General features: G+C 57.3%; 1 protein-coding gene across 1 annotated transcript in view; it reads left to right on the top strand.

The window, feature by feature from the left end:
• The window catches only part of SMYD2 (SET and MYND domain containing 2), a 38570-nt gene extending 21195 nt beyond the window's left edge, over nt 1-17375 (top strand). The window contains exons 4-12 of the mRNA XM_037497893.1: nt 1756-1816; nt 2278-2402; nt 5335-5402; nt 7618-7720; nt 9568-9678; nt 10538-10658; nt 11379-11553; nt 12989-13097; nt 17031-17375. Of these exons, the coding sequence (XP_037353790.1) occupies nt 1756-1816; nt 2278-2402; nt 5335-5402; nt 7618-7720; nt 9568-9678; nt 10538-10658; nt 11379-11553; nt 12989-13097; nt 17031-17111 (954 nt within the window). The 3' untranslated portion in view covers nt 17112-17375. The remainder of the gene's footprint in view (nt 1-1755; nt 1817-2277; nt 2403-5334; nt 5403-7617; nt 7721-9567; nt 9679-10537; nt 10659-11378; nt 11554-12988; nt 13098-17030) is intronic.
• The last annotated feature ends 1350 nt before the right edge of the window (nt 17376-18725 follow it).

Raw genomic sequence — 18725 nt, 5'->3', positions numbered from 1 at the left:
GCTCCTCTGTTCCCACAGTGCAACAGGGACACCTCATCTCCAAAAGCCATGCTGAGAAGAGGGGGGATGCACCCCAGGGCCTCCTTGTGACCCGAAGAGAGCATCCTGCTGCTGGGGAAGGCTGGAGGCGCCTGTCCACAGAGCCCTGCTAATAATAAGTCGGTGCAGGGCCTCGATGCTCTCAAGCTGAAATTTCATCCCCCTCTTCCTGAGACCTACCACCACCCCTTCCCTTTAAAACTTTCTATTTCTGGTATCAGCCGAAAGGTGATCGTAATGATGAGCTCTGTGTCCGGCCAGCGGGCCCCAGGCTGCACAAACAAGAGGGCATTCTCAAAGTCTGAGGTTACCCTCGGGCTGTGTGGCCCAGTCAGGTGCCGCCAAAATGCCACTGGGTCAGCCTGGGCGGCCAGGGCTTGCCCGGGGCATGCGTCCCAGGTTCGGAACAGCTCCCCTGGCCGAAGGTTTTCTCTGCCGCGTCCATCTCTCCATCTGTGTGTGTGGCTGGCGGAAATGGCAGGAAGAGATGGGGTGACCGGGTGAGGTTTCAGGGCACACAAGGCATCAAATCAGACCTGTAGGCTCGTGGGGACGAGGGGTCCCCAACCCCAGTGAGTGTCACAGAGCTGTGGTCAGGAATGAAGAAGAGGCTGGTGTGCCTCGCTGAGCGAAAAGCCTCCCCAGGCAAAATGCCTTCGGAATCTCAGAGAAATGCCTCCTGTGAATGGGCGATTTCTGCTCCAGAAAAGGAGGATTGAAATGTTCCAGCCCCAGGAGGGTGGCCTGGCTGCCACGATGAGTTTATACCAGTTTCATTCAACTTTTATTAAAATGACTGCTACTGCTAATAGTCTGTGACATGAAAAGTTGTTACCTGGTCATCGTTTCATCTCTGTGGGACCTGCTGATTAAAAAACAGACCATTTGTATTCTAGTGCCTTGCAAAGGATTAGGGGAGACCGACCACCCCACCACCAAGGGGAAGCTTAACATGTTAACTAGGGAGGTGAGAGGGCCTGCAGACCACCTGTCTCCCCGAATTGAAGCACCAGATCACAAAGACGGGCCTGGGGCCAGCTCCTGAGCGCCGCGTTTGAACTCTTGTCAACATCAAGTTTATTCATGTTCTCAAAGCCTGACGGGCTTACTATTGTTAGCTCCTCTCAGGGCGTCTAGAACAAAGCGGGCAGCGTGTTTAAAGTGCATCTGGGCTCGCGGATCCCACCAAAAGTGTGCTTTTTGAAACAGAATTTGAGATCATTTTCGCCTATGCTTAAAGAAAGTGGAAAATGGATGGGGGGTTCGATTTTGTTCCTTTTAAGCAGGAGAAATAATAAATAGCATGGTTCATGTGCAGACTCAGTCCTTTTAAGTAAGGACCCTAAAAAGTTGGTGGCTTGCCGCCGGCCTTTCCATAACAAACATTTTAGAGCCCACCATGTGCATCACATTATTGGGGTGTCAACATCGTGTTATCAGGGTGTCAGAGTGAGGCAGACCTTTTGTAAGGCTTTTCAGAAGGGTCTTCTGGATTTGGGTGTCAGGCAGATGCCTAGGTCCAGCCTGGCTGGCTGGAAAGGTCCCTTCCACTAGGTGTCCAGGGTGCAGGGGGAGATGCTAGGCTGTGAGAGGGAGCGGAGTCCCACCTAGCACGTCTGGGGCCAGCCCAGCTCCTGGGGACAGGACGCGCTTGTCTGTCGGCCCGTGACGAGCGCCTGCTGATGGTCTGCCGTGTGGTTTCTTCCCGACTTCTAGAAGAGCCACCCAGAGCGGACGCCTTCAGAGAAGCTGCTGGCTGTGAAGGAGTTTGAATCACGTGAGTGTCTTGTCTGTCTGTCCAGGGGCCTGTCCACCCCATCTAGGGGAGGACACGGATGAAGACAGGAGGCAAGGTCTATGCTGGCAGTGTTTACACACTGGCCGGACCTGCAGGCCCTTTGGTGGCAGCCACCTTGCTGACATCAGCAGTTCAGCCAGCCTCAGGTACTCGACCAGGTTTCAGGGCACCCGGTGCTCCAACTAGACCACACAGGTGGCACCCCCTGCCACTCAGCTGCTAGAGCCTGTGGAAATTTCCTGTCCTGACGGGCTGGCATTTGTCCAGGGATGAGGAGAGAGGCTCGGCCTTGGCCACGTGGGTCTTATCACATGGACGTGTGGGGGAGGAAGCCCACTAGGGCTGGGCCTGCCCTCTCCTGCCCAGACCCTCTTGGCGGAACAGGGCCACACTCAGGGTCCACAGTTTTCCGCCAGTGAATCATGGCTTGTCATCCACAGATCTGGACAAGTTAGACAATGAGAAGAAGGACTTGATTCAGAGCGACATCGCTGCCCTCCATCACTTTTACTCCAAGCACCTGGAGTTCCCCGACAACGGGAGTCTAGTGGTGCTCTTTGCCCAGGTAAGCACACTGGGGAGGTGGCTCTGCCTGACCAGCCGTGCCCCCTCAGGCCACCGCCTGGGCAGGTCAGGCGTCTGTTGGCCCTCGCTAGTGAGTGGAGCTGAGTGGAAGCCTGAGCCTCTGTGGCCACAGAAAGCTTGGGGGGACATAGGGCTGCTGGCGTCCCGGGCTGGGACACCCCAGAAGCTCTCCAGAAAGTCCACAGGAGATTCCTGCCTTAACATTCACTTTCCTTCTTGTGAACCCCTCCCCCCGGTATTTCTTAAATGCCCACCAGCACTGGGTGTGCCCAGGAGGGGGTCTGCCCTCCACCCCAGGGAGGACAGCCCACTGGGCCGAGCCCCAGTGGATCCAGCTGCAGGGGTGGGGGCTCTTTCCTGAAGTTTGCTAAGAAATCTTCCTGGGAGAAACCCAGCTTTACCAGCATCAGTCAGTGAAGGACCAGAGAGGCTTCCAGACCAGAGCACCCTAAAAGCCATTACAGAACTCGATGCCAGAAAACCCCAAAGCCACAGCTGTCCACAAGCATGGAAATTCCTTTACTATTCACCCACGGTATAGTTCTAATTTTTTACTCCTCATGATCAAGACATGTACTAGAGACAAAGCCTGAAAGAATCACTGGATGTGGGTCCTGCCGGGGCTGGGCCTGCACCTGCGACTAACCCACGTTGGCCACTTTCTCCTTCCTGTTCCTGGCAGCCAGGCTGGCCCCACAGCTGGGTGGGACTCCGCTCCCTCTCACAACCTGGCCTATCCCCCACCTGGGCACTAGTGGAGGTGAGCGTCCAGGGGAGGTCCAGGAAGGCAGCTCCCTGGGGTGTGTCACCGCCTGACCAGGTGTCTCTGGGGAGAAGAGCGCACTGTACACTTCCATGCCCAGGACCTGTGCCCACTGACCCCTCATCCCATGTGCAGGAAGCTGCCCGGGGTAAGTAATCAAACTTCGGGCAGAGGTTGATACACAGATTATTTATTGTGGGGTTCTTTTAGAAAAAAGGAAACCTGGGGGTCTCCCTGGTGTCCTGGGGGTTAAGTCTCAACACTGCCAATGCAAGGGCCTGAGTTCGATTCCTGGCCAGAAAGCTGACCCACATGGCTCAGCAGACCTCTCCTGTCTTCCCACTGCTCCCCTCAGCAGTATATTTCAGTGGATCCACCTGTTCTGCTCCCCACTGTGTTTCTGGTGAATCCTCTCACCACACACACCTCTGGCCTACACCTCGGTTCTTGTATGCATAAATAAATAAAAATAAATCTTGAAAAAAAACAACAATAAAAGAAATCTGAACGGCCAGTGGTAGGAGTTTGAGAACTAAATTATGGCACGGCCTTGTGATGCGGGTATATGGTCTTTACAGTTGTATTTCAAAGGCTGAAGAGGGGGGCCCATTAAGTGCAGATATTGGGTTATCAGAAAAGTCATGACACATGTTTGCATAGAGAAAAATATATTATGACTGTTCTGAAACGCAATGTGACATTAAGTGCAAAAGCAGGGTAAGAGAAGGTGTGTGCTGTGAAAATGTTCATCCTGTATTTACTTTGGACAAGCTGAAGTGAGGCACTCATGTTGGGCTGCCTTTCTCTGTGGGGTGTTTTTGCTTTTCTGCTGGGTGATTTTTTAAATTTCTTACATTAATATTGAAAAGAAGAAAAAGATGGAAGGCACCCATAATTCTTCCATTTAAAAAATCACCCATCGAGGAAAGGCTGTGCACCACCGCGCCTGCCACCCGACCCCAGCCGCCTGGGAAACACGCCATCAGCACTTTGCTGGGTCAGCCCTCGTGTGTCATGGCACTTCTTGTGCGCTGTGGAACCTGGACAAGTGGTGTTCTGCGTCCTGCATGTTAACCTGGAGTGGTGAAGACCCCCGACTGTTCAGGCCCCGGGGGTCCAGGCCCTCCCTTCCTTGGCAACAGGGGACAGTGGCGGACTGGACTTCTACAGATTTTTTTCAAAACAAGTTCCAGGACTTTATGGGAACTGGACAGGGTGGGATGACTGGGGGAGCGGGAGGAACCCACACGGGCCGTCTCCACTGCAGCAGTGACGGGAGAGCTTCTCTTGCACAGGGGCAGGAGCAGGCCTGAGCCCCCAGCCACAGAACATTCGTGGTGAAAATGACTCAGTGTGAAATGTGGACTGATTTGGAGGGCCCAGGCACTGGGGACACAAGCAGACTCACACTCGCGCAGGGAGCTGCCTGATGTAGTGTGAACTAGGCTAGTTGAGATCAAGCAGGTTAGTGTTCATCTGAGCAGCATGTACACACCAGCATGCACGCATTGCCCCTTTTTCCCATGGAAGCTTGAGAAGGGACTTTCGGTGTCCCCACAGACGACTCCAGAGTAGGAGGACAAGTGCTACCAGCCCACGCCACCCACTGGGGCCGCCGTGCCAGCCCGGGCCCCCCACCTCCATCCTGGGGGTGCTGCGGCTAGGTGCCCAAACCCCTAACTCGGCACTAAGGGCAGCTCCCATGGCGGGGCCGCTGGCAGGTGGGAGGGGCTTTGGGTGCAGAGCCCATATGTGGTCTGAACCCCTATTACGGGGTCACTGTCACCAAGTGCTTGCTCCTGACATGACTTGACCGGTCCGAGGTGGTGGATCTTTCCTTCAAGGCTCAAGCTCACTCTGGGGACGTTTCCAGGAGAGGGGGGTTGCAGGTAGGAGGAGTGCCTGCAGTTTGGCTTCAAGGCCATCAGCACCCCCACAAAGGAGCACATGGGTGCTGGCCAGGCTGGGGGCTTCCCCCTAACGTTCTGCTTGTTCACACACAGGACTTGTGGGCAGGACAAAGGCCACCGTGGTCTAGAACACTCGCCCGCCCAGAGCGCCTTGCTGGTTGACTTGTTGGAGATCTGAATTTAAGAAAAGTTTCTGTCGGAAGTCTGAGCTCAGTCTCTCTCTCCCCGCCCCGCTGCAGGTGAACTGTAACGGCTTCACAATTGAAGATGAAGAACTTTCTCATTTGGGATCAGCAATATTTCCCGAGTAGGCTGAGTTTGACTTCATTTCTCTTTGCTTATTTAATGCTAATTTGAGGGTTTTTTGATTTTTAAATAACCTATTTAACTGCATGTGGCAGACAGAAATTCCGAGTGAATTAAGACCCCTTTCTAATCCTGTCAGATTTCAAAATATTTCCTCTCCATTCAAGGATCTGAAGGTGGTAGTTGGGAGGAGAGCTACTCGGCGGGTCCTACAGGTGGGGGACGGTTATGAGATTTATTTCAGGGTACGTGGAAGGGGGGCCGGGCCTGCCGGGCGGGGGCTGCCTGTGTGTGCTGGAAACTTAGCCTTGCATGGACTCACAGTACTACTCCCCCAGCGGAGCTGGCCACAGGCCATGTGCGCACAGAGCAGTGTCCTTTGGCAACTGCTTACTGAGCCAACAGGAACACTCGGGGACTTGGGGCGCCCACTGGCTCCAGGAAGGTGGCCAGGGGCAGGCGGTGCCCCAAGCTCAGGCAGGTGGGGTCTTTTCCATGGGTGGGGTGACTTCAGGCCTCAGTCTCCGGAGCTCAGGCCCTCACCCCGTGTCCAGCGGGTGGCGCTGCTGTCCTGTGTCCCTGTCATAATCACCCATGTCTGCAGCGGCCTTGCTCCTGCAGCTGCCGGGGGCCCTTGCTTCAGGGTGAAGCAAAGGCAAAGGTGACATCTGGGGTGTCTGCTGCTGCCTTTTCTTTGCACCTTCTGCATCCTAAGGACCCAGGGGGGTTCATTCCGGTCTGGGCAGAAGCTTCTGTGAGCCCCGTCGCCGGCTTTCTTGAACCAGAGAGTTAATCGTGTCATATCCCTGTCCCTGTGGCCCAGGGGGGTCACCTGCAGAGGCACCCCCAGAGTGAGGAAGGAGGCGTCGTGGGAAGATGCTCTTTGGGTCTGTGGCCCTTGGGAGGAGGACAAAAGAGAAAGGCTGCGAGGCCTTCAGCAGGCCCGTTGGGTCTTGGGGCTGAGGGGGCTGAAGGGACGGTTGCTGACGGGGGCCAAGGTTTTGCCAAGGAAAGTGTGGTCGAGGCAAACTGTGCTCAGCTTCATGCTTTCCGCACCTTACAAAGATACCCAGGAGGCTCTTGACATGCGTTACGACTTCTGCAGGAATGTTCTGGTAATCTGCTTTTCTGCTGATAACAGCTTTTGTGCGGGTACTTGTCAGACTTCCCAGGCCTGGTTCCTTGCGCCCGCTTGGCCAGGAAGGTGGGGAGGGCGGGGTGGTGTCTGTGGTCACTCACCCTCTGGCAGAAAGGGTGCATTAGTGTGTGCATGTGGAGGGGGGGTGTGGAGGGAGTGGGGGGGGTGTGGGTATGGGATGTGTGGGGTGAGTGTGGTTTGTGTGTGGTGAGTGCAGGGGCCGCACCCTGTACACGGCAGCCTTGGGCTCACCGCGTCCGTGTGTTTCCTCACTCCCGGGGCAGCAGGAGGGGTAGTGGCTGGGGTCAGGTGGGTGGTAGCTGGGGTCAGGTGGGTAACTGGCCACCAGAGTGACTCCTGTGAACGTGAGGGCCCCTCTGACCCCAGTTCCCAGGCAGTTATAATTGGGAGAAAATCCTTTTGGGCTGGAATCACCTCAGCACTGTGGTTTCAATGGCAGCATTTGGGGAATCAAACACCCTAGTTTATAAATTGCTCAGAACTTTGGCCTTGTATGTCAGCAGCTCAGAGCCCCTCCCCAAGGCTGTTCTCCCTTCTCCCCGTCCCTGGGAGGCAGCAGTGAGCGGTAGGGTCCCCAGTTTACAGGTGAGGAAAGCAAGGGGCCGAGATGGTCATACGGGCTCTTGCAGGCCTGGTGGTCACCCACCCCGGAAGCTGGCGTCACCCAAAGTGATGATTTACTCTCCTTTGCGGGGAGCATATCAGAAACCCCCCGTGATATGGGAAGCTGCTCATGCGGTGCTGGTATGGCCTCGCAGGCCTTGCTGTGGGGCGGGGTATGCTGCAGAATCGGGGTCTGAGTCCTGCCTCACTAGCAAGAGGGGTTGTTTGTTGGGTTTAGTATGTGGCCTGGACATCACGGTAGATGTCACCTTTCACCATTGCTGGGGTTTAAGATGCTGGATGTGTCCCAGGAGTGTGGAGAAGGATGTCCTGGCCCTCGATGGCCATAGGGGGGAGCTTGCATCTCACAGGGACCAGTTTCTGTAATGGAGCGAGCTGATGGCCAGGGCGGGCAGCAGCTGGCTCCCCGAGAACACAGTCTCTCTGGTTGCAGCGTCGCCCTGATGAACCATAGCTGCTGCCCCAACGTCATTGTCACCTACAAGGGGACCCTGGCAGAAGTGCGAGCGGTTCAGGACATCGGTCCTGGAGAGGAGGTGAGGGGTTGGGGGGCCCACGCAGGACCCCAGGCAACGTGCCGGGCTCACCCCGGGATGGGTCAGCAGCTCATGGCCTGACCTGGCCAGGCACAGTGTGGATGGGTGCCCCAGGCAGCTCCCCTCACCCTGGCTACCCCATGGGGATCCCACTATTGCCACTCACCAGTGCCCCCAAGAGAGGACATGCCCCAGAGGGCTCTTCACGGAGGAATCTCCAGGAGCAGCAGAACCGAGGAGGGGTGGGGGGGTGTTTACGCAATTGAGCCAAGCTCTTCCTCGTGACTAGTGGACGTCGGTGGGTGTCATCCCCCTGCAAGACCCAGCACTGACACACAAGGGAGGCAGCCGCTCACAGTGCCGCGGTCACAGCCACAGGGACATGTCCTATCAGTTCCACGTCAGAACTCAGAGTGCTTCTTTCACGGTTGCTGCAGTCATAACCTCAGGGACATGTCCTGTCAGTTCCACGTCAGAAATTGGGGTGCTTCTTTGGGGTGAGGTTCACGGGGGTGAGGTTCACGGGACACGTGGAGGCAGCCTGGGGCCAGGAGGTACCTACAACTTGCCTGGAAAGGCTGGCCTCGCTGGGTGCTGGTGATGCCCTGTGCCCCCAGGTGCAGGGAGGCTCTAAGGTTGGTACTGTTTAAAGGTGCGTGTCTGGGGTCAGAGTGCCGGGTGGTGATGCATTGGTTTTGGGCAGTTATTACTGGCCCGCACCTGGGGGATTGACCTGCAGCTCCCCCAGTGCGCAGATTTATCACCAGGGCCTCCTGCTTTGGGGTCGGAGTGTCTCGCTTTCAGATGTCCTTCAGGAACAATCCTGGTGCCTCTTCTGTTGAAGCAGACTGTGACAGTGAGTCTGGGTGTCCATCTCCCTGAGCTCTTGGGCTGCCCGTGTGAGGATGGGTTTGTCCTCTGGGTCCCAGCACTGAAACCAAGTGGCCTTTGTCGCCATCTGCTGGGCATGCCTGCTTGTTGCACTGTGTCCATCACTCAAAAGACAGGGTAGCCAGGCCAAGGCCACTCTGCCTCCCTGGCAGGGCACCCCATTTGGGGCAGTCACAGCTTCAAGGGTGATTTACCCTTCAAAGAGCAAAGAGCCCTTTCCCCAGTGTCAGGAGTTGCCATGAGACCCCACACTGCTCTCTGGGCTGGGGGTCAGGGCCGCCCCTACAGGTGCGCAGGCCTGTGCTGGCTCCCAGCCAGCCAGCCAGCACCCCAGCTCCTGGCAGGCCGGCGGCTTCGTGATATCCATCTGTTCCGGGTGACATGTGCCTGATGGTGTGGGATGAGCCACGGGCTGTTCCAGGGAGCAGATCCTGGTCAGGCTGGCCTTCTCCATATGCCCAGCCTCACAGACCCCGTTAGGAAAAATCAGGACGGGGTCCCGTGTGCTGAAAGATAAGGTGATTCCAAGTGCCTGGCCCTGCTGGGGAAGGCCAGAGGGAGAATTCCCCCTGCGTGTGTCCACGCGTGTCCACGCGTCCTCCGTGTGGTGCCACAGCTGAGCAGGCCAGGTGGGAAAGGAAGGTAATGGGGCAGGCCCAGCTGAGCGGGGTCTCTCTCCACGAGTCTAGGCGCCCACTGCCCAGACAGACCCTCAACCTGCTGCCTTTGGGGAGAGGCAGCTGCGGGGTGCTCTGTGTCCTCCAGCTGGCCATCCGGGGGATTCTGCAAGTGTCTAGACGGGGAAAGAAAGGCACCTTCTCCCACCAGGCTGGCTGGACAATGCCAGGCCTGAGCTGAGTTTAAGTCGAGCACGTCCTGAACTCCATGTGGTCCCGGGGGCTGCAGAGCATGGCAGAGCTGGCCAGGCTGTCTGAGCGCAACCTTTGGACCCGCAGATTTTCACCAGCTACATCGACCTCCTGTACCCCACAGAGGACAGGAATGACCGCCTCCGGGACGCCTACTTCTTCACCTGCCAGTGCCGGGAATGCACCTCCAGAGACAAGGTGAGCCCCGCTGCCACCCGGCACCCCCCCCCCCCCGCCACCCCGCTGCTCGGGACCTCCGTGCACAGGGCACCTTGGCTGACTTGGGCTGCCTCCACCAGGGGGTCTTGACCCCAAAACCCGCCCAGGGCATCCAACTGGACCAGCTCTGGTGCCGGGAGGGTGTTCCCATTATCCTGTCCAGGTGAGAGCAGGTCGGTCTGTCTGTCCGGTGGCTGTTTGCTGAGAAGTGGCCATTCAAGAGAGGTAAATGGGGGGGGGAGCACCCCAGAGTGATTCTCAGGCCTTCTGAGCTACTTGCCAGAACATGCAGAATTTCCTCAGGGGTGTGCTGCACCGGCGCCTGCTGCCCGTAGTCTCACGAGTTGTAGCTGAGCAGACACGTCAGACGTGGCCGAGGGCCTGGCCTCTTAGGAACTGTCTAGGAAGGTGATGTTTGGCTGTTTATCTTTGGAAGAAAGTAATGGAATAGCAACTCCTCATTGTTTTGTGATTTTATTTAATAGTCCAAAGGTGGTTTTTTTCAAGGCTTAGTTTTCCTCTAGGGGGACACAAGGGTGAAACCAACGGGTGTCTGCGTCTGGACTTTAGCTGAGCGTCAGGCGCTCTGGCCCATCCGTGCTGTTGCACACAGCAGGATCCCATCTCTCCCCCTCACTCCAGCTGCCTCAGGCCCTCATGCGCTCTTGCACCACAGCCTCCTCGGCCATTTGGCCATCATTGGACACATAGATTGTTCCAGTTCTTGGCTTTTGTAACTTTAAAATGGGGAGCCTCCACCTCTGTAGGGAAAATGAAGGGGCATCCCTGCCAGCGGATCCTCAGCGATGACCCTGTGACCACGTGACGTTCCCCTCAGGATAAGGCCAAGGTGGAAATCCGGAAGCTCAATGACCCACCGAAGGCAGAGACTGTCCGGGATATGGTCCGCTACGCCCGCAACGTCATTGAGGAGTTCCGGAGGGCCAAGCACTACAAATATATCCTCGCAGCCGGCCGGTGGGGGGGGGGGGGGGGAATGGGCAGGGACCCCAGAGTCCGACAAGCCGCCCCTGTGAACAAGGCCATGCCTGGGTCATGTGGCAGCTCCTGCTCTGGCTTCCAGAGCTGGCTGAAAGCACAGTGTGGGGCAGCTTCATTGCCTAATGCTGCGAGGAACCATCCCCAAGAGCCCTCAATTTATCAGGGCTCTGGCTTAGGCTTTGTTACTAGGGTGCCACCCAATACCCCCAAGGCCCCTGAGGTAGGGACGTGGCCATTCCCAAGCCAGAGGGGAACCAGCCCGCAGAGCGCACCTGTTTCCCAGGCAGCATCAGGTGTGGCCTGCCAGCAACCCTCGCAACCACTGGCCACCTTCACTGGCCCCCTGGCCTCAGCTTGGAGGAAGGTGCCAACCTGGGCCTGCTCTAGAAGGGGCTTCCCAGTGGACTGGCAGGCGCCTCCCTGTGGTAAGTCCCACCCATGAGGGTCTGGAGGCTGCAGGTGGAGGAGGCAGGTCCTCGTCCATGCGGCCCTGTGGGTAAGGGCCTCCGGTTCCAGGGTGGAGGGCTCCGGCCCTTCATTGTGTCCAAGAAAAATGGCTTCCTCACCTCGGACTTGGGTGGCTGTGATGGACTTTTCCAGGGGGAGGGGGGGCGGTGGAGCAGAGGGAGGACCGTCTGTGTCCCGCCTGGCCCTGTTGTGCCTTGACTCCAGAGCGCCCCCCAGCGAGCTGCTGGAGATCTGCGAGCTCAGCCAGGAGAAGATGAGCTCGGTGTTCGAGGACAGTAACGTATACGTGCTGCACATGATGTACCAGGCCATGGGCGTGTGCCTGTACCTGCAGGACTGGGAGGGTGCCCTGCGCTATGGCCAGAAGATCATCAAGCCCTACAGGTGACCAGCCTGCACCGGGCTGACTGGGAAGGCCTGGCTGGCCTTGGAAGGGTGGGGGCTGTCTGGGCCCAGCACCCATGGCAGAAACTGGTGAGGTCACGCTGGTTTCAAGACTCCCAGTGAGAGGTCCGTGCAGGTGCTGCTTAGTGGAGCTGGCCTGTCCCCAGACTATCCGGAGAGACATGTGGGAGGCAGTGAGCGCAGGTTGGGGGTACTGGTCAGGCACTATCCAGGTCGCAGCCCACAGCCCTTCAGGCCCGGAGACCCCTTTGGCCCTGCCACTTGGGCCTCTGGTTGTGGTCAGGGGTCCCCCAAGCCCTGCTTTCCGTCACCACTGCCACCCCTTCTTACACTTCAGATTGCTGACCCCATTGGCAAGTGGGGACCCCAGGGACCCCTGGTGACCATTTCACAGCCCCCACATAGCTGGGTTTTAACACGTAGGAAAGATAAGGATCGGCCGTAGGGACACGTCCTGTTGAGGGGGTTACCTTTAGGAGGACAGCTGGGCATCGTCCCCTAGCCCCACCAGCCACCCGTGGGTGGGGATGGCCTCGGTCAGGTCCTCTACAGTCCATGTGTACAGCATTTCCCCAAGACCTGGTGGATCAGAATCTCCAGGCATAGTCCTGAAATCCCTGTGACGCCACTCCCCCCTGCCACCCAAGGGTTTCTCATGAATGTGGTCAGACTGGGGACCCCAGAGTCTGCAGGCGCCATGGCCAGCCCTTATGGGCTGGCCAGTAAGGGGCCCCCGGAGGACAGGGGCCCTTGACATCCCATCTGGGAAACAGGATTTGCTGCCATGGGGCCATCTCAGTCTCCCATTCTTCCCTGGGGAAGGTGAGGCAGCCTGTCTCCTACACATGGTCCTCCAAGCCCTCTGAGCAATCTGTGGGTGGGGGGCACAGAGAATTGCTGCCTTCTGTGGGGCCACCCATCCTCCAGGTGGCCTGGCGAGCAGCCTGCAAATAAAGTCTCCCCTCCCGCCTCCCCTTTTCCACCTTGCCCCCCCGCCCCAGTCTGCTCCAGGGAGGTGGCTCTCTCCTAGGCCCCACTGCCTGCCTTCAGTCAAGACCAGGAGGGAATCCTGCTCCACCTAGAACCCTCTCGGCCTCTAGTGAGAGTGGAAACCACAGGTGGCCTTTTGCTGACTAGCGGGGGTCATTGTCACGCATTGTAGACCCAGCAGGAGGTGGAGTGAGATAGGAGCTGGGGTCTCCAGGCCACAGACCCTGTGGCTCTGCCCTTCCTAGGGTTCCTGGGGGTGTGCCCAGCTGCTGCCAAGTGGCAGCCAAGGTGAGGGTTAGTTACCTGCAGCACAGGAAGGGCTGGGGGCCCTGGCCAGCTTGCGTGGAGTGGTTACCCGGACTTGGGGTCACAGGGCAGGGCTTTGCAGGGCCACCCGTGACTCATCCCTGCCTTCTCCCTCCAGCAAGCACTACCCTCTGTACTCCCTCAACGTGGCCTCCATGTGGCTCAAGCTGGGCAGGCTGTACATGGGTTTGGAGAACAGGTCAGCTGGAGAGAAGGCCCTCAAGAAGGTATGTGGGAGGCCTGAGGTCAGACTTTCCTATGCCCAGACAACCTCCCCAGCGCCCAGCCATGTTGGTGGAGTCAGTAAAGTCGTGGCCAGGACAGTTCTGATCCGCCCTTTGGCCATGGGCTGGGGTGGGGGTCAGCATTTGGATTTGGGGGTGTATAACCCCAATGGGGAGGAAGCCTGGCAGCTGGGTCTGGAGAGCACCTCGGTGTTGGGGCTGTGCGTTCACAGTTTCTGGGGCTCACCAGCGCCACCGAGCACGGTGACTGCCGAGGCCCTATGTGTGTGTTTCAGCTCCACACATGAGCTGGGTCTTCCTGAGGAATAAACCGGGATTCACACAGGTCAACGCTGGGCTGGGCAGGTGTGCGGGGGCGGGGCTCTTCCTTCCTCCTTGAACATCTTGGCTCTACCCACCTCCTGTGCTAAGGCCCTGGGACAACAGCTCCCCGGCCAAGTTGCCTGGATCGGAGCTGGACAGCCACCCTGGGCCAGGGGCCCTACCTGACCTCACAGTCACACCCCAAGAACTGACTCCATTGCTCCTAATGAGAGGCACCAGCAGCTGATAAGTTGTGATCTTTGGGACAGTCAGCTTACTCCCATAAGAAAGCATTTGTCTACATGGGGACCACAGAATCCTCCAATTCCTGGGATCATCCCAGTAGACTGTGGACAGGTGCAAAGAGGCCCCCCAGCTACCCCAAATGGAAGCGCCAAGGACTGGCCAGGCTCAGAGAGTGAGTTAAGCGTACGTAGTATTTCCTTGTGGCCTGTGGGATTTGCTCCTCAGATCACACTCGGTGCCTCGGGAGCGTGAGGGACAACTAAGCAGCCAGTCGCAGTCACAGGTGCCGGCCTATAGCTCAGTGCCAGCTCAGGGCGGACCGGGTGGGAGCACCAAGCCAGGGCCAAGCTGGTGGGCCACAGGAAGAGAATGTGTGTGGAGAAAATCTTTCTACATTCAACATGTGCTTTCCTATGCCAGGGACTGTGCTTGACACTCACTTTGTATGAACATCACAAGCAGTGGGTCTGGCCCCTGTTCTGCAGGTGAGGGCACCAGGCAGGAGCGGTGGTGCCAGGTGCCTGGGGGGACGCAGGCAAACCCTCCACTCCCTGGCTCTCTCACTCGTGACTCTGTTGCTGTGTCCCATGTACTGTCCCCAAATGAAAGCTGCTCTATTTTTAAAGTTTGAAGAATATATTAAGAGGAATACACGATCTTTTTCATTTTACTTTTTCCCAACCGTTTTACTTTTTCACCCCCTTTAACGGTGTCTCTTTATCACCCCCTTCAACCCACACCGTTGTGGGTTTTTGTTATATCTTGAATATTAACCCCTTTCCAGTCCCATATTGTGTGACTGTTTTCTCCCACTCAGTAGTCTTCTTAATCATCTTGTAATTTCTTTTGCTGTATAATATCGTTTTAAACTTGACTCCATTCCAGTTGCTATTTTCAGTTCCCTTGCCAGGGGGGCAAATCACCGGAAGTGTTTTGCTGATGTCATGGAATGAACCACCGTGGTTTTCTTCTAGATGTTTTAGTTTCCACATCTAAGTCTCCAGTCTCTTTGGAGTTTATTCTTGCGTCTTGGGTTCGGGGTTAGAGTGATCCAGTGTCATTCTTTTACGTGGGATTTCCCAATTTTCCCAGCACCTTTTTTTCTTCAGCTTTTGCTTTTAAGCATCTCTGGGTTTTTTTGGTTTTATTTTTAAAGATTCATTTGTTTATTTATACAAGCACTGGCTACAGTCAGAAGTGCGGGAGGGTGAGAGAATTCACCAGAGCCAGAGTGGGGAACAGAACAGGCAGACTGACGAAACACACTGCTGAGGGGAGCAGCGGGCGTGGCAGGAGAGGTCTGCACGTCATGTGGGACCCTCGCCGGTGGCCAGGGATCACCAGCGCTGCAGAGGCTGCGGGCAGCTTTGCAGCCCAGCACTCAACCTCTGCGCCACCAGGGGAGGCCCGCATCTCTGATTTTTTCACAGTGTAGAACTTCAACCCTGAGGGGCGGTCACCTTAGTACCCTGCTCCTGGATCACTGTCAAAGCAACTCACAGATTCCATGCAATCCCAGTGCATTCTTCAAAGAAGTAGAACAGAGATTACTAAAATTCATATGGACCCGCAAAAAACCCCAAAGCCAAAGAAAGCCCTTCTGACTAAAAAGCTGGGGATGGGGGCCTCATGTGTCCAGCACCAGTACTTAGGGAGACTCTCCCACTAGGTGGTCCCACTGCTCGGCAGACAGGGAGCCAGCATGATGGGGACTGACCTCTGGACTTCCAGACCCCACGAGTCCATTTTGGGCCGGGGCTACACTGTTCCTAGTGCTGATGTTTTTATAGTAACAGTTGAGGTCCGGTGACCCGATACCGGTTCTTCTTTTCCTCAGGGCTGCTTTTGAATTTGAGGTCTTCAGTGTTTCCATATAAGTATTTTTTATTCCATTTCTTTAAAAAGACGGCTTGCCTTTTGATGGCGATGGTGTTAAACGCATGTCATCCTGATGGCTAGTTCTCCCGGCCCCATCTTTATCTTGTGTCGCTGGGGGCCTCGTCCCATCTCTCGGTTCTAGTTTGGGCCCTTGACTGCCTTAACTAGGTCAGTTCTCAGGTCAATTATTTTTGAAGCAAGTATAACTTGTTTTCTTGGCGTTGCTTCTCGTCGGCTGTGCGCGTGAAGGCTGTGGGTCTGCAGCCCACGTGTTGGGCTGCTCCGTCCTGTGACTGTGTGCAGGGTCTCAGACACAACCTATGAGCGGGGCAGCTGCGCTTTCACGGCTTGGCTCCCCTTTCCTTTCCGCTGTTGTCTAACAGTATCGGGTTTGGCTGGAGCAAGCTGGACAGCCGTGGTGAGGGCTGCCCAACTTATTCCCAGTCTGGGAGGGGCCAGCGCTGGTTTGCGCTGCGCGGCCTTCACGGTCCGAGGCAGGCACCCTCTGTCCCACTCCCTTAGCTTGGATTTTGCTGTCGTCTGACTTTCGAGGTCTGTGTTTCGTGCAGGCACCGCTCTCTCCTCGTCCTTGTTATTTCCTTCAATTCTGTTTGAGCTTCTGCTGAGGTCAGGGCAGGCCCGTGGCGACCCCTTGTCCCCGCTGCTGTCCTCGCCTCATAGTGGACCCTCACAGCTCCTTCATGGGCAGCTAGGTGCTGGTACCTTCTCTCGGTTCTGCTTCTCCGCAGGGCTCCTTACTCCTCTGCCTTCAGTGTTGGCCTTGCTGGGCATAGATCTCTGGGTTGGAGCCTTTATCTCCGGCCAGTCCCTTCGTGCTTCTGATGTTTCTAATGTTTTACCCACCGACTGGCCGACCGGGTCCCTCACTGGTCACCCTCTGCCCTCCTGAGGCCAGTATTTGTCTCTCAGCAGCTTTAGTGTCACGTCTTCGTCAGGTGCTATTTTGTTTGGAGCTCTCTGGCCCCTTGGGTAAGGACCTCTGCTTCGTCTCCTGGGGTGTCTCAGCAACTTCCTTTAATAATCCCCGTCTCCCCACTTCCATGGGCCCGTCACAGTCACAGGACATCACTGCTCAGTCACTGCGTGTTTCCCGCTGTCCATCCGCCGTCGCTCCCGGAGGGCTGGGTTGGTTGTCAGCTTTGCCTCTGGGGTCCTCAGCCGAGGGGCTGCAGGTGGGAGGCGGGGCTACAGGTGGGAGCCAGAGGCCCAGCTCTGCCGCCCTCTGGCCGGACTTCCCACTGCCCTTTTTAAAGGGAAGAAGCCACTGACCAGGGTGCCACGAGGGCCAAGCCAGCATCACCATGGGTTTGCTGCCCCCGAGGCTTCCTGCACCCCCCGTGTCCCGTTACCTGCTTCAGGTTAAATCCTCTGTCCCCAGTGAGTTGTGCTGCAGTATCCGGGCTACTGGGGCTGCAGTGACCGTGGCTCGGGCAGCCCCGCCCCTCGCTGAGCCCACCTTTCCCCCAGGCCATCGCCATCATGGAGGTTGTGCACGGCAAAGACCACCCCTACATCTCCGAGATCAGGCAGGAGATTGAAAGCCACTGACCCGGGGCGGCGTGGGCTGAGGTGTGGACGCCGCCGCCATGTGGATGCCGCCGCCATGTGGATGCTGCCACGGAGGCTCTGGCTTGTCCAGCACAGCTGGCCCTTGACCTTCCTTCACTTGCCTGGATGCTTTTCCTCCCCTGAGTGCTAAGGGCCTGGTTTCCTGTCATAAAGCTCGGGCAGACTGAGTTTAGAGAATAATTTCCCCCATGCCTGTTGGATATTATGATGAAACCGATGGCAGCGAATAAAAAAAAAAGAGCATCTGGGCTTTGTGTCTTCTGCCTGGGGGGGCTGGGCTTGGGGGTCACATGTGCGCCCCCAACTTCTCTGACCTCTCCAAGGGTCGGGCCTGCACTTGCTTCCCGGGCCACCAGTGGGGGCACGGGGGCGGGGGGGGGTATGGGGGAGCAGGGTGCGGCCAGGCTGAGCAGTTCTGTGTGTCCCCGCCCCTCCCCTTCAGGGCACCATGCATGTCTGGGGCAGCCCCCAGCTCTCCTGCTGCTGCTTCTGTGCAGATGCCCCTGGTTTGGGTCAGCTCAGGATGTTTTCCTCAGTTGATACCTCCTGAGCAGACACCTCCCTCAGCCGGCACCCCACACTGGATGGTGGGGCCTGGATCTGCCCTGGTCTCTGTGCTCCTAGACAGGGGGCTCGCAGAGGAGTTTCTTCCTTTTTTGTTGAGAGAGAGCAGGAGAGTGGAAACAGAAGACAGAGACAGACAGAACGGGCAGGGAGAGGAGAAGCAAGTGGAGAAGGAGCAAGAGATGGCATGAGAGGCAGGGGAGAGGGGTGGGGAGAGGAGAGGGAGGGAAGGCAGGGGAGAGGAGGAGAGGGGAGGGAAGGCAGGGGAGAGGAGAGGAAGGGAGGGGAGACGCAGGAGAGAGAAATGAGAAAAGCAAGTAACAGGGTGGAGGAGGAGAGGAGAGAGGGAAGATGAGAGGAGACAGAAGGGAGAGTGGGGAGAACAGGTGAGGGGTGAGGAAAGAGAAGGGAGGAGGGAGCAGAGAAGCCGGTGGGGAGGATGGAGAGGGAGGCTCGGGTGGGGGGGGGGAAGGCAGGATGAAGGGAGATGGGGCAGAGGGGAGCGCGAAGAGATGGGCAGGAAAGGGGGAGGGAAACAAGGGAGCAGAGACAGGAGAATGGAGAAGAGAGGACAGGGAGAGGAGAGAGGACACAAGGGGGAGGCTTAGGGAGGAGAAGAGAATAGAGAAGAGCAGGCAGGGGAGGGGAGGAGGGAGAAAGGAGGGGAGAAGACAGGTGAAAAGGGACAGCAGAAGGGGAAGGAGCAGGAGAGAAGAGACAGGAGGGAGGGGAGGAGAGAATGGAGGCAAGTAGCAGGGGTCGGGAGACTGGGGGGGTGAGGGGAGGGGAGACTCATGGAGGGGGAGGCTGAAGGGATGGGGGAGGGGGAGACAAGAGAGGTTGAGAGCAGGGAGGGAGGAGGACGGGAGTGAAGTAAAAGCAAGAGGAGAGAAGAGAGGTGAGAGGAGGAGAGCAGGAGGGAGGAGTGAGCGAGGAGAGGAGCCTGGAGGAGAGGAGTGAGGACAAGAGGGAGGCAGGCAGAGGAGGGAGCAGAGGCGACAGGGAAAGGGGGTGACAGCGAGAGGAGAG

Source organism: Talpa occidentalis, unplaced genomic scaffold (assembly GCF_014898055.3).
Source record: "Talpa occidentalis isolate TD23 unplaced genomic scaffold, MPIMG_talOcc4v2.1 talOcc4.8, whole genome shotgun sequence".
Taxonomy (NCBI): Eukaryota; Metazoa; Chordata; class Mammalia; order Eulipotyphla; family Talpidae; genus Talpa; species Talpa occidentalis.
The sequence above is the reverse complement of the archived record's forward strand: the minus strand, read 5'-3'. Positions and strand labels throughout refer to the sequence as shown.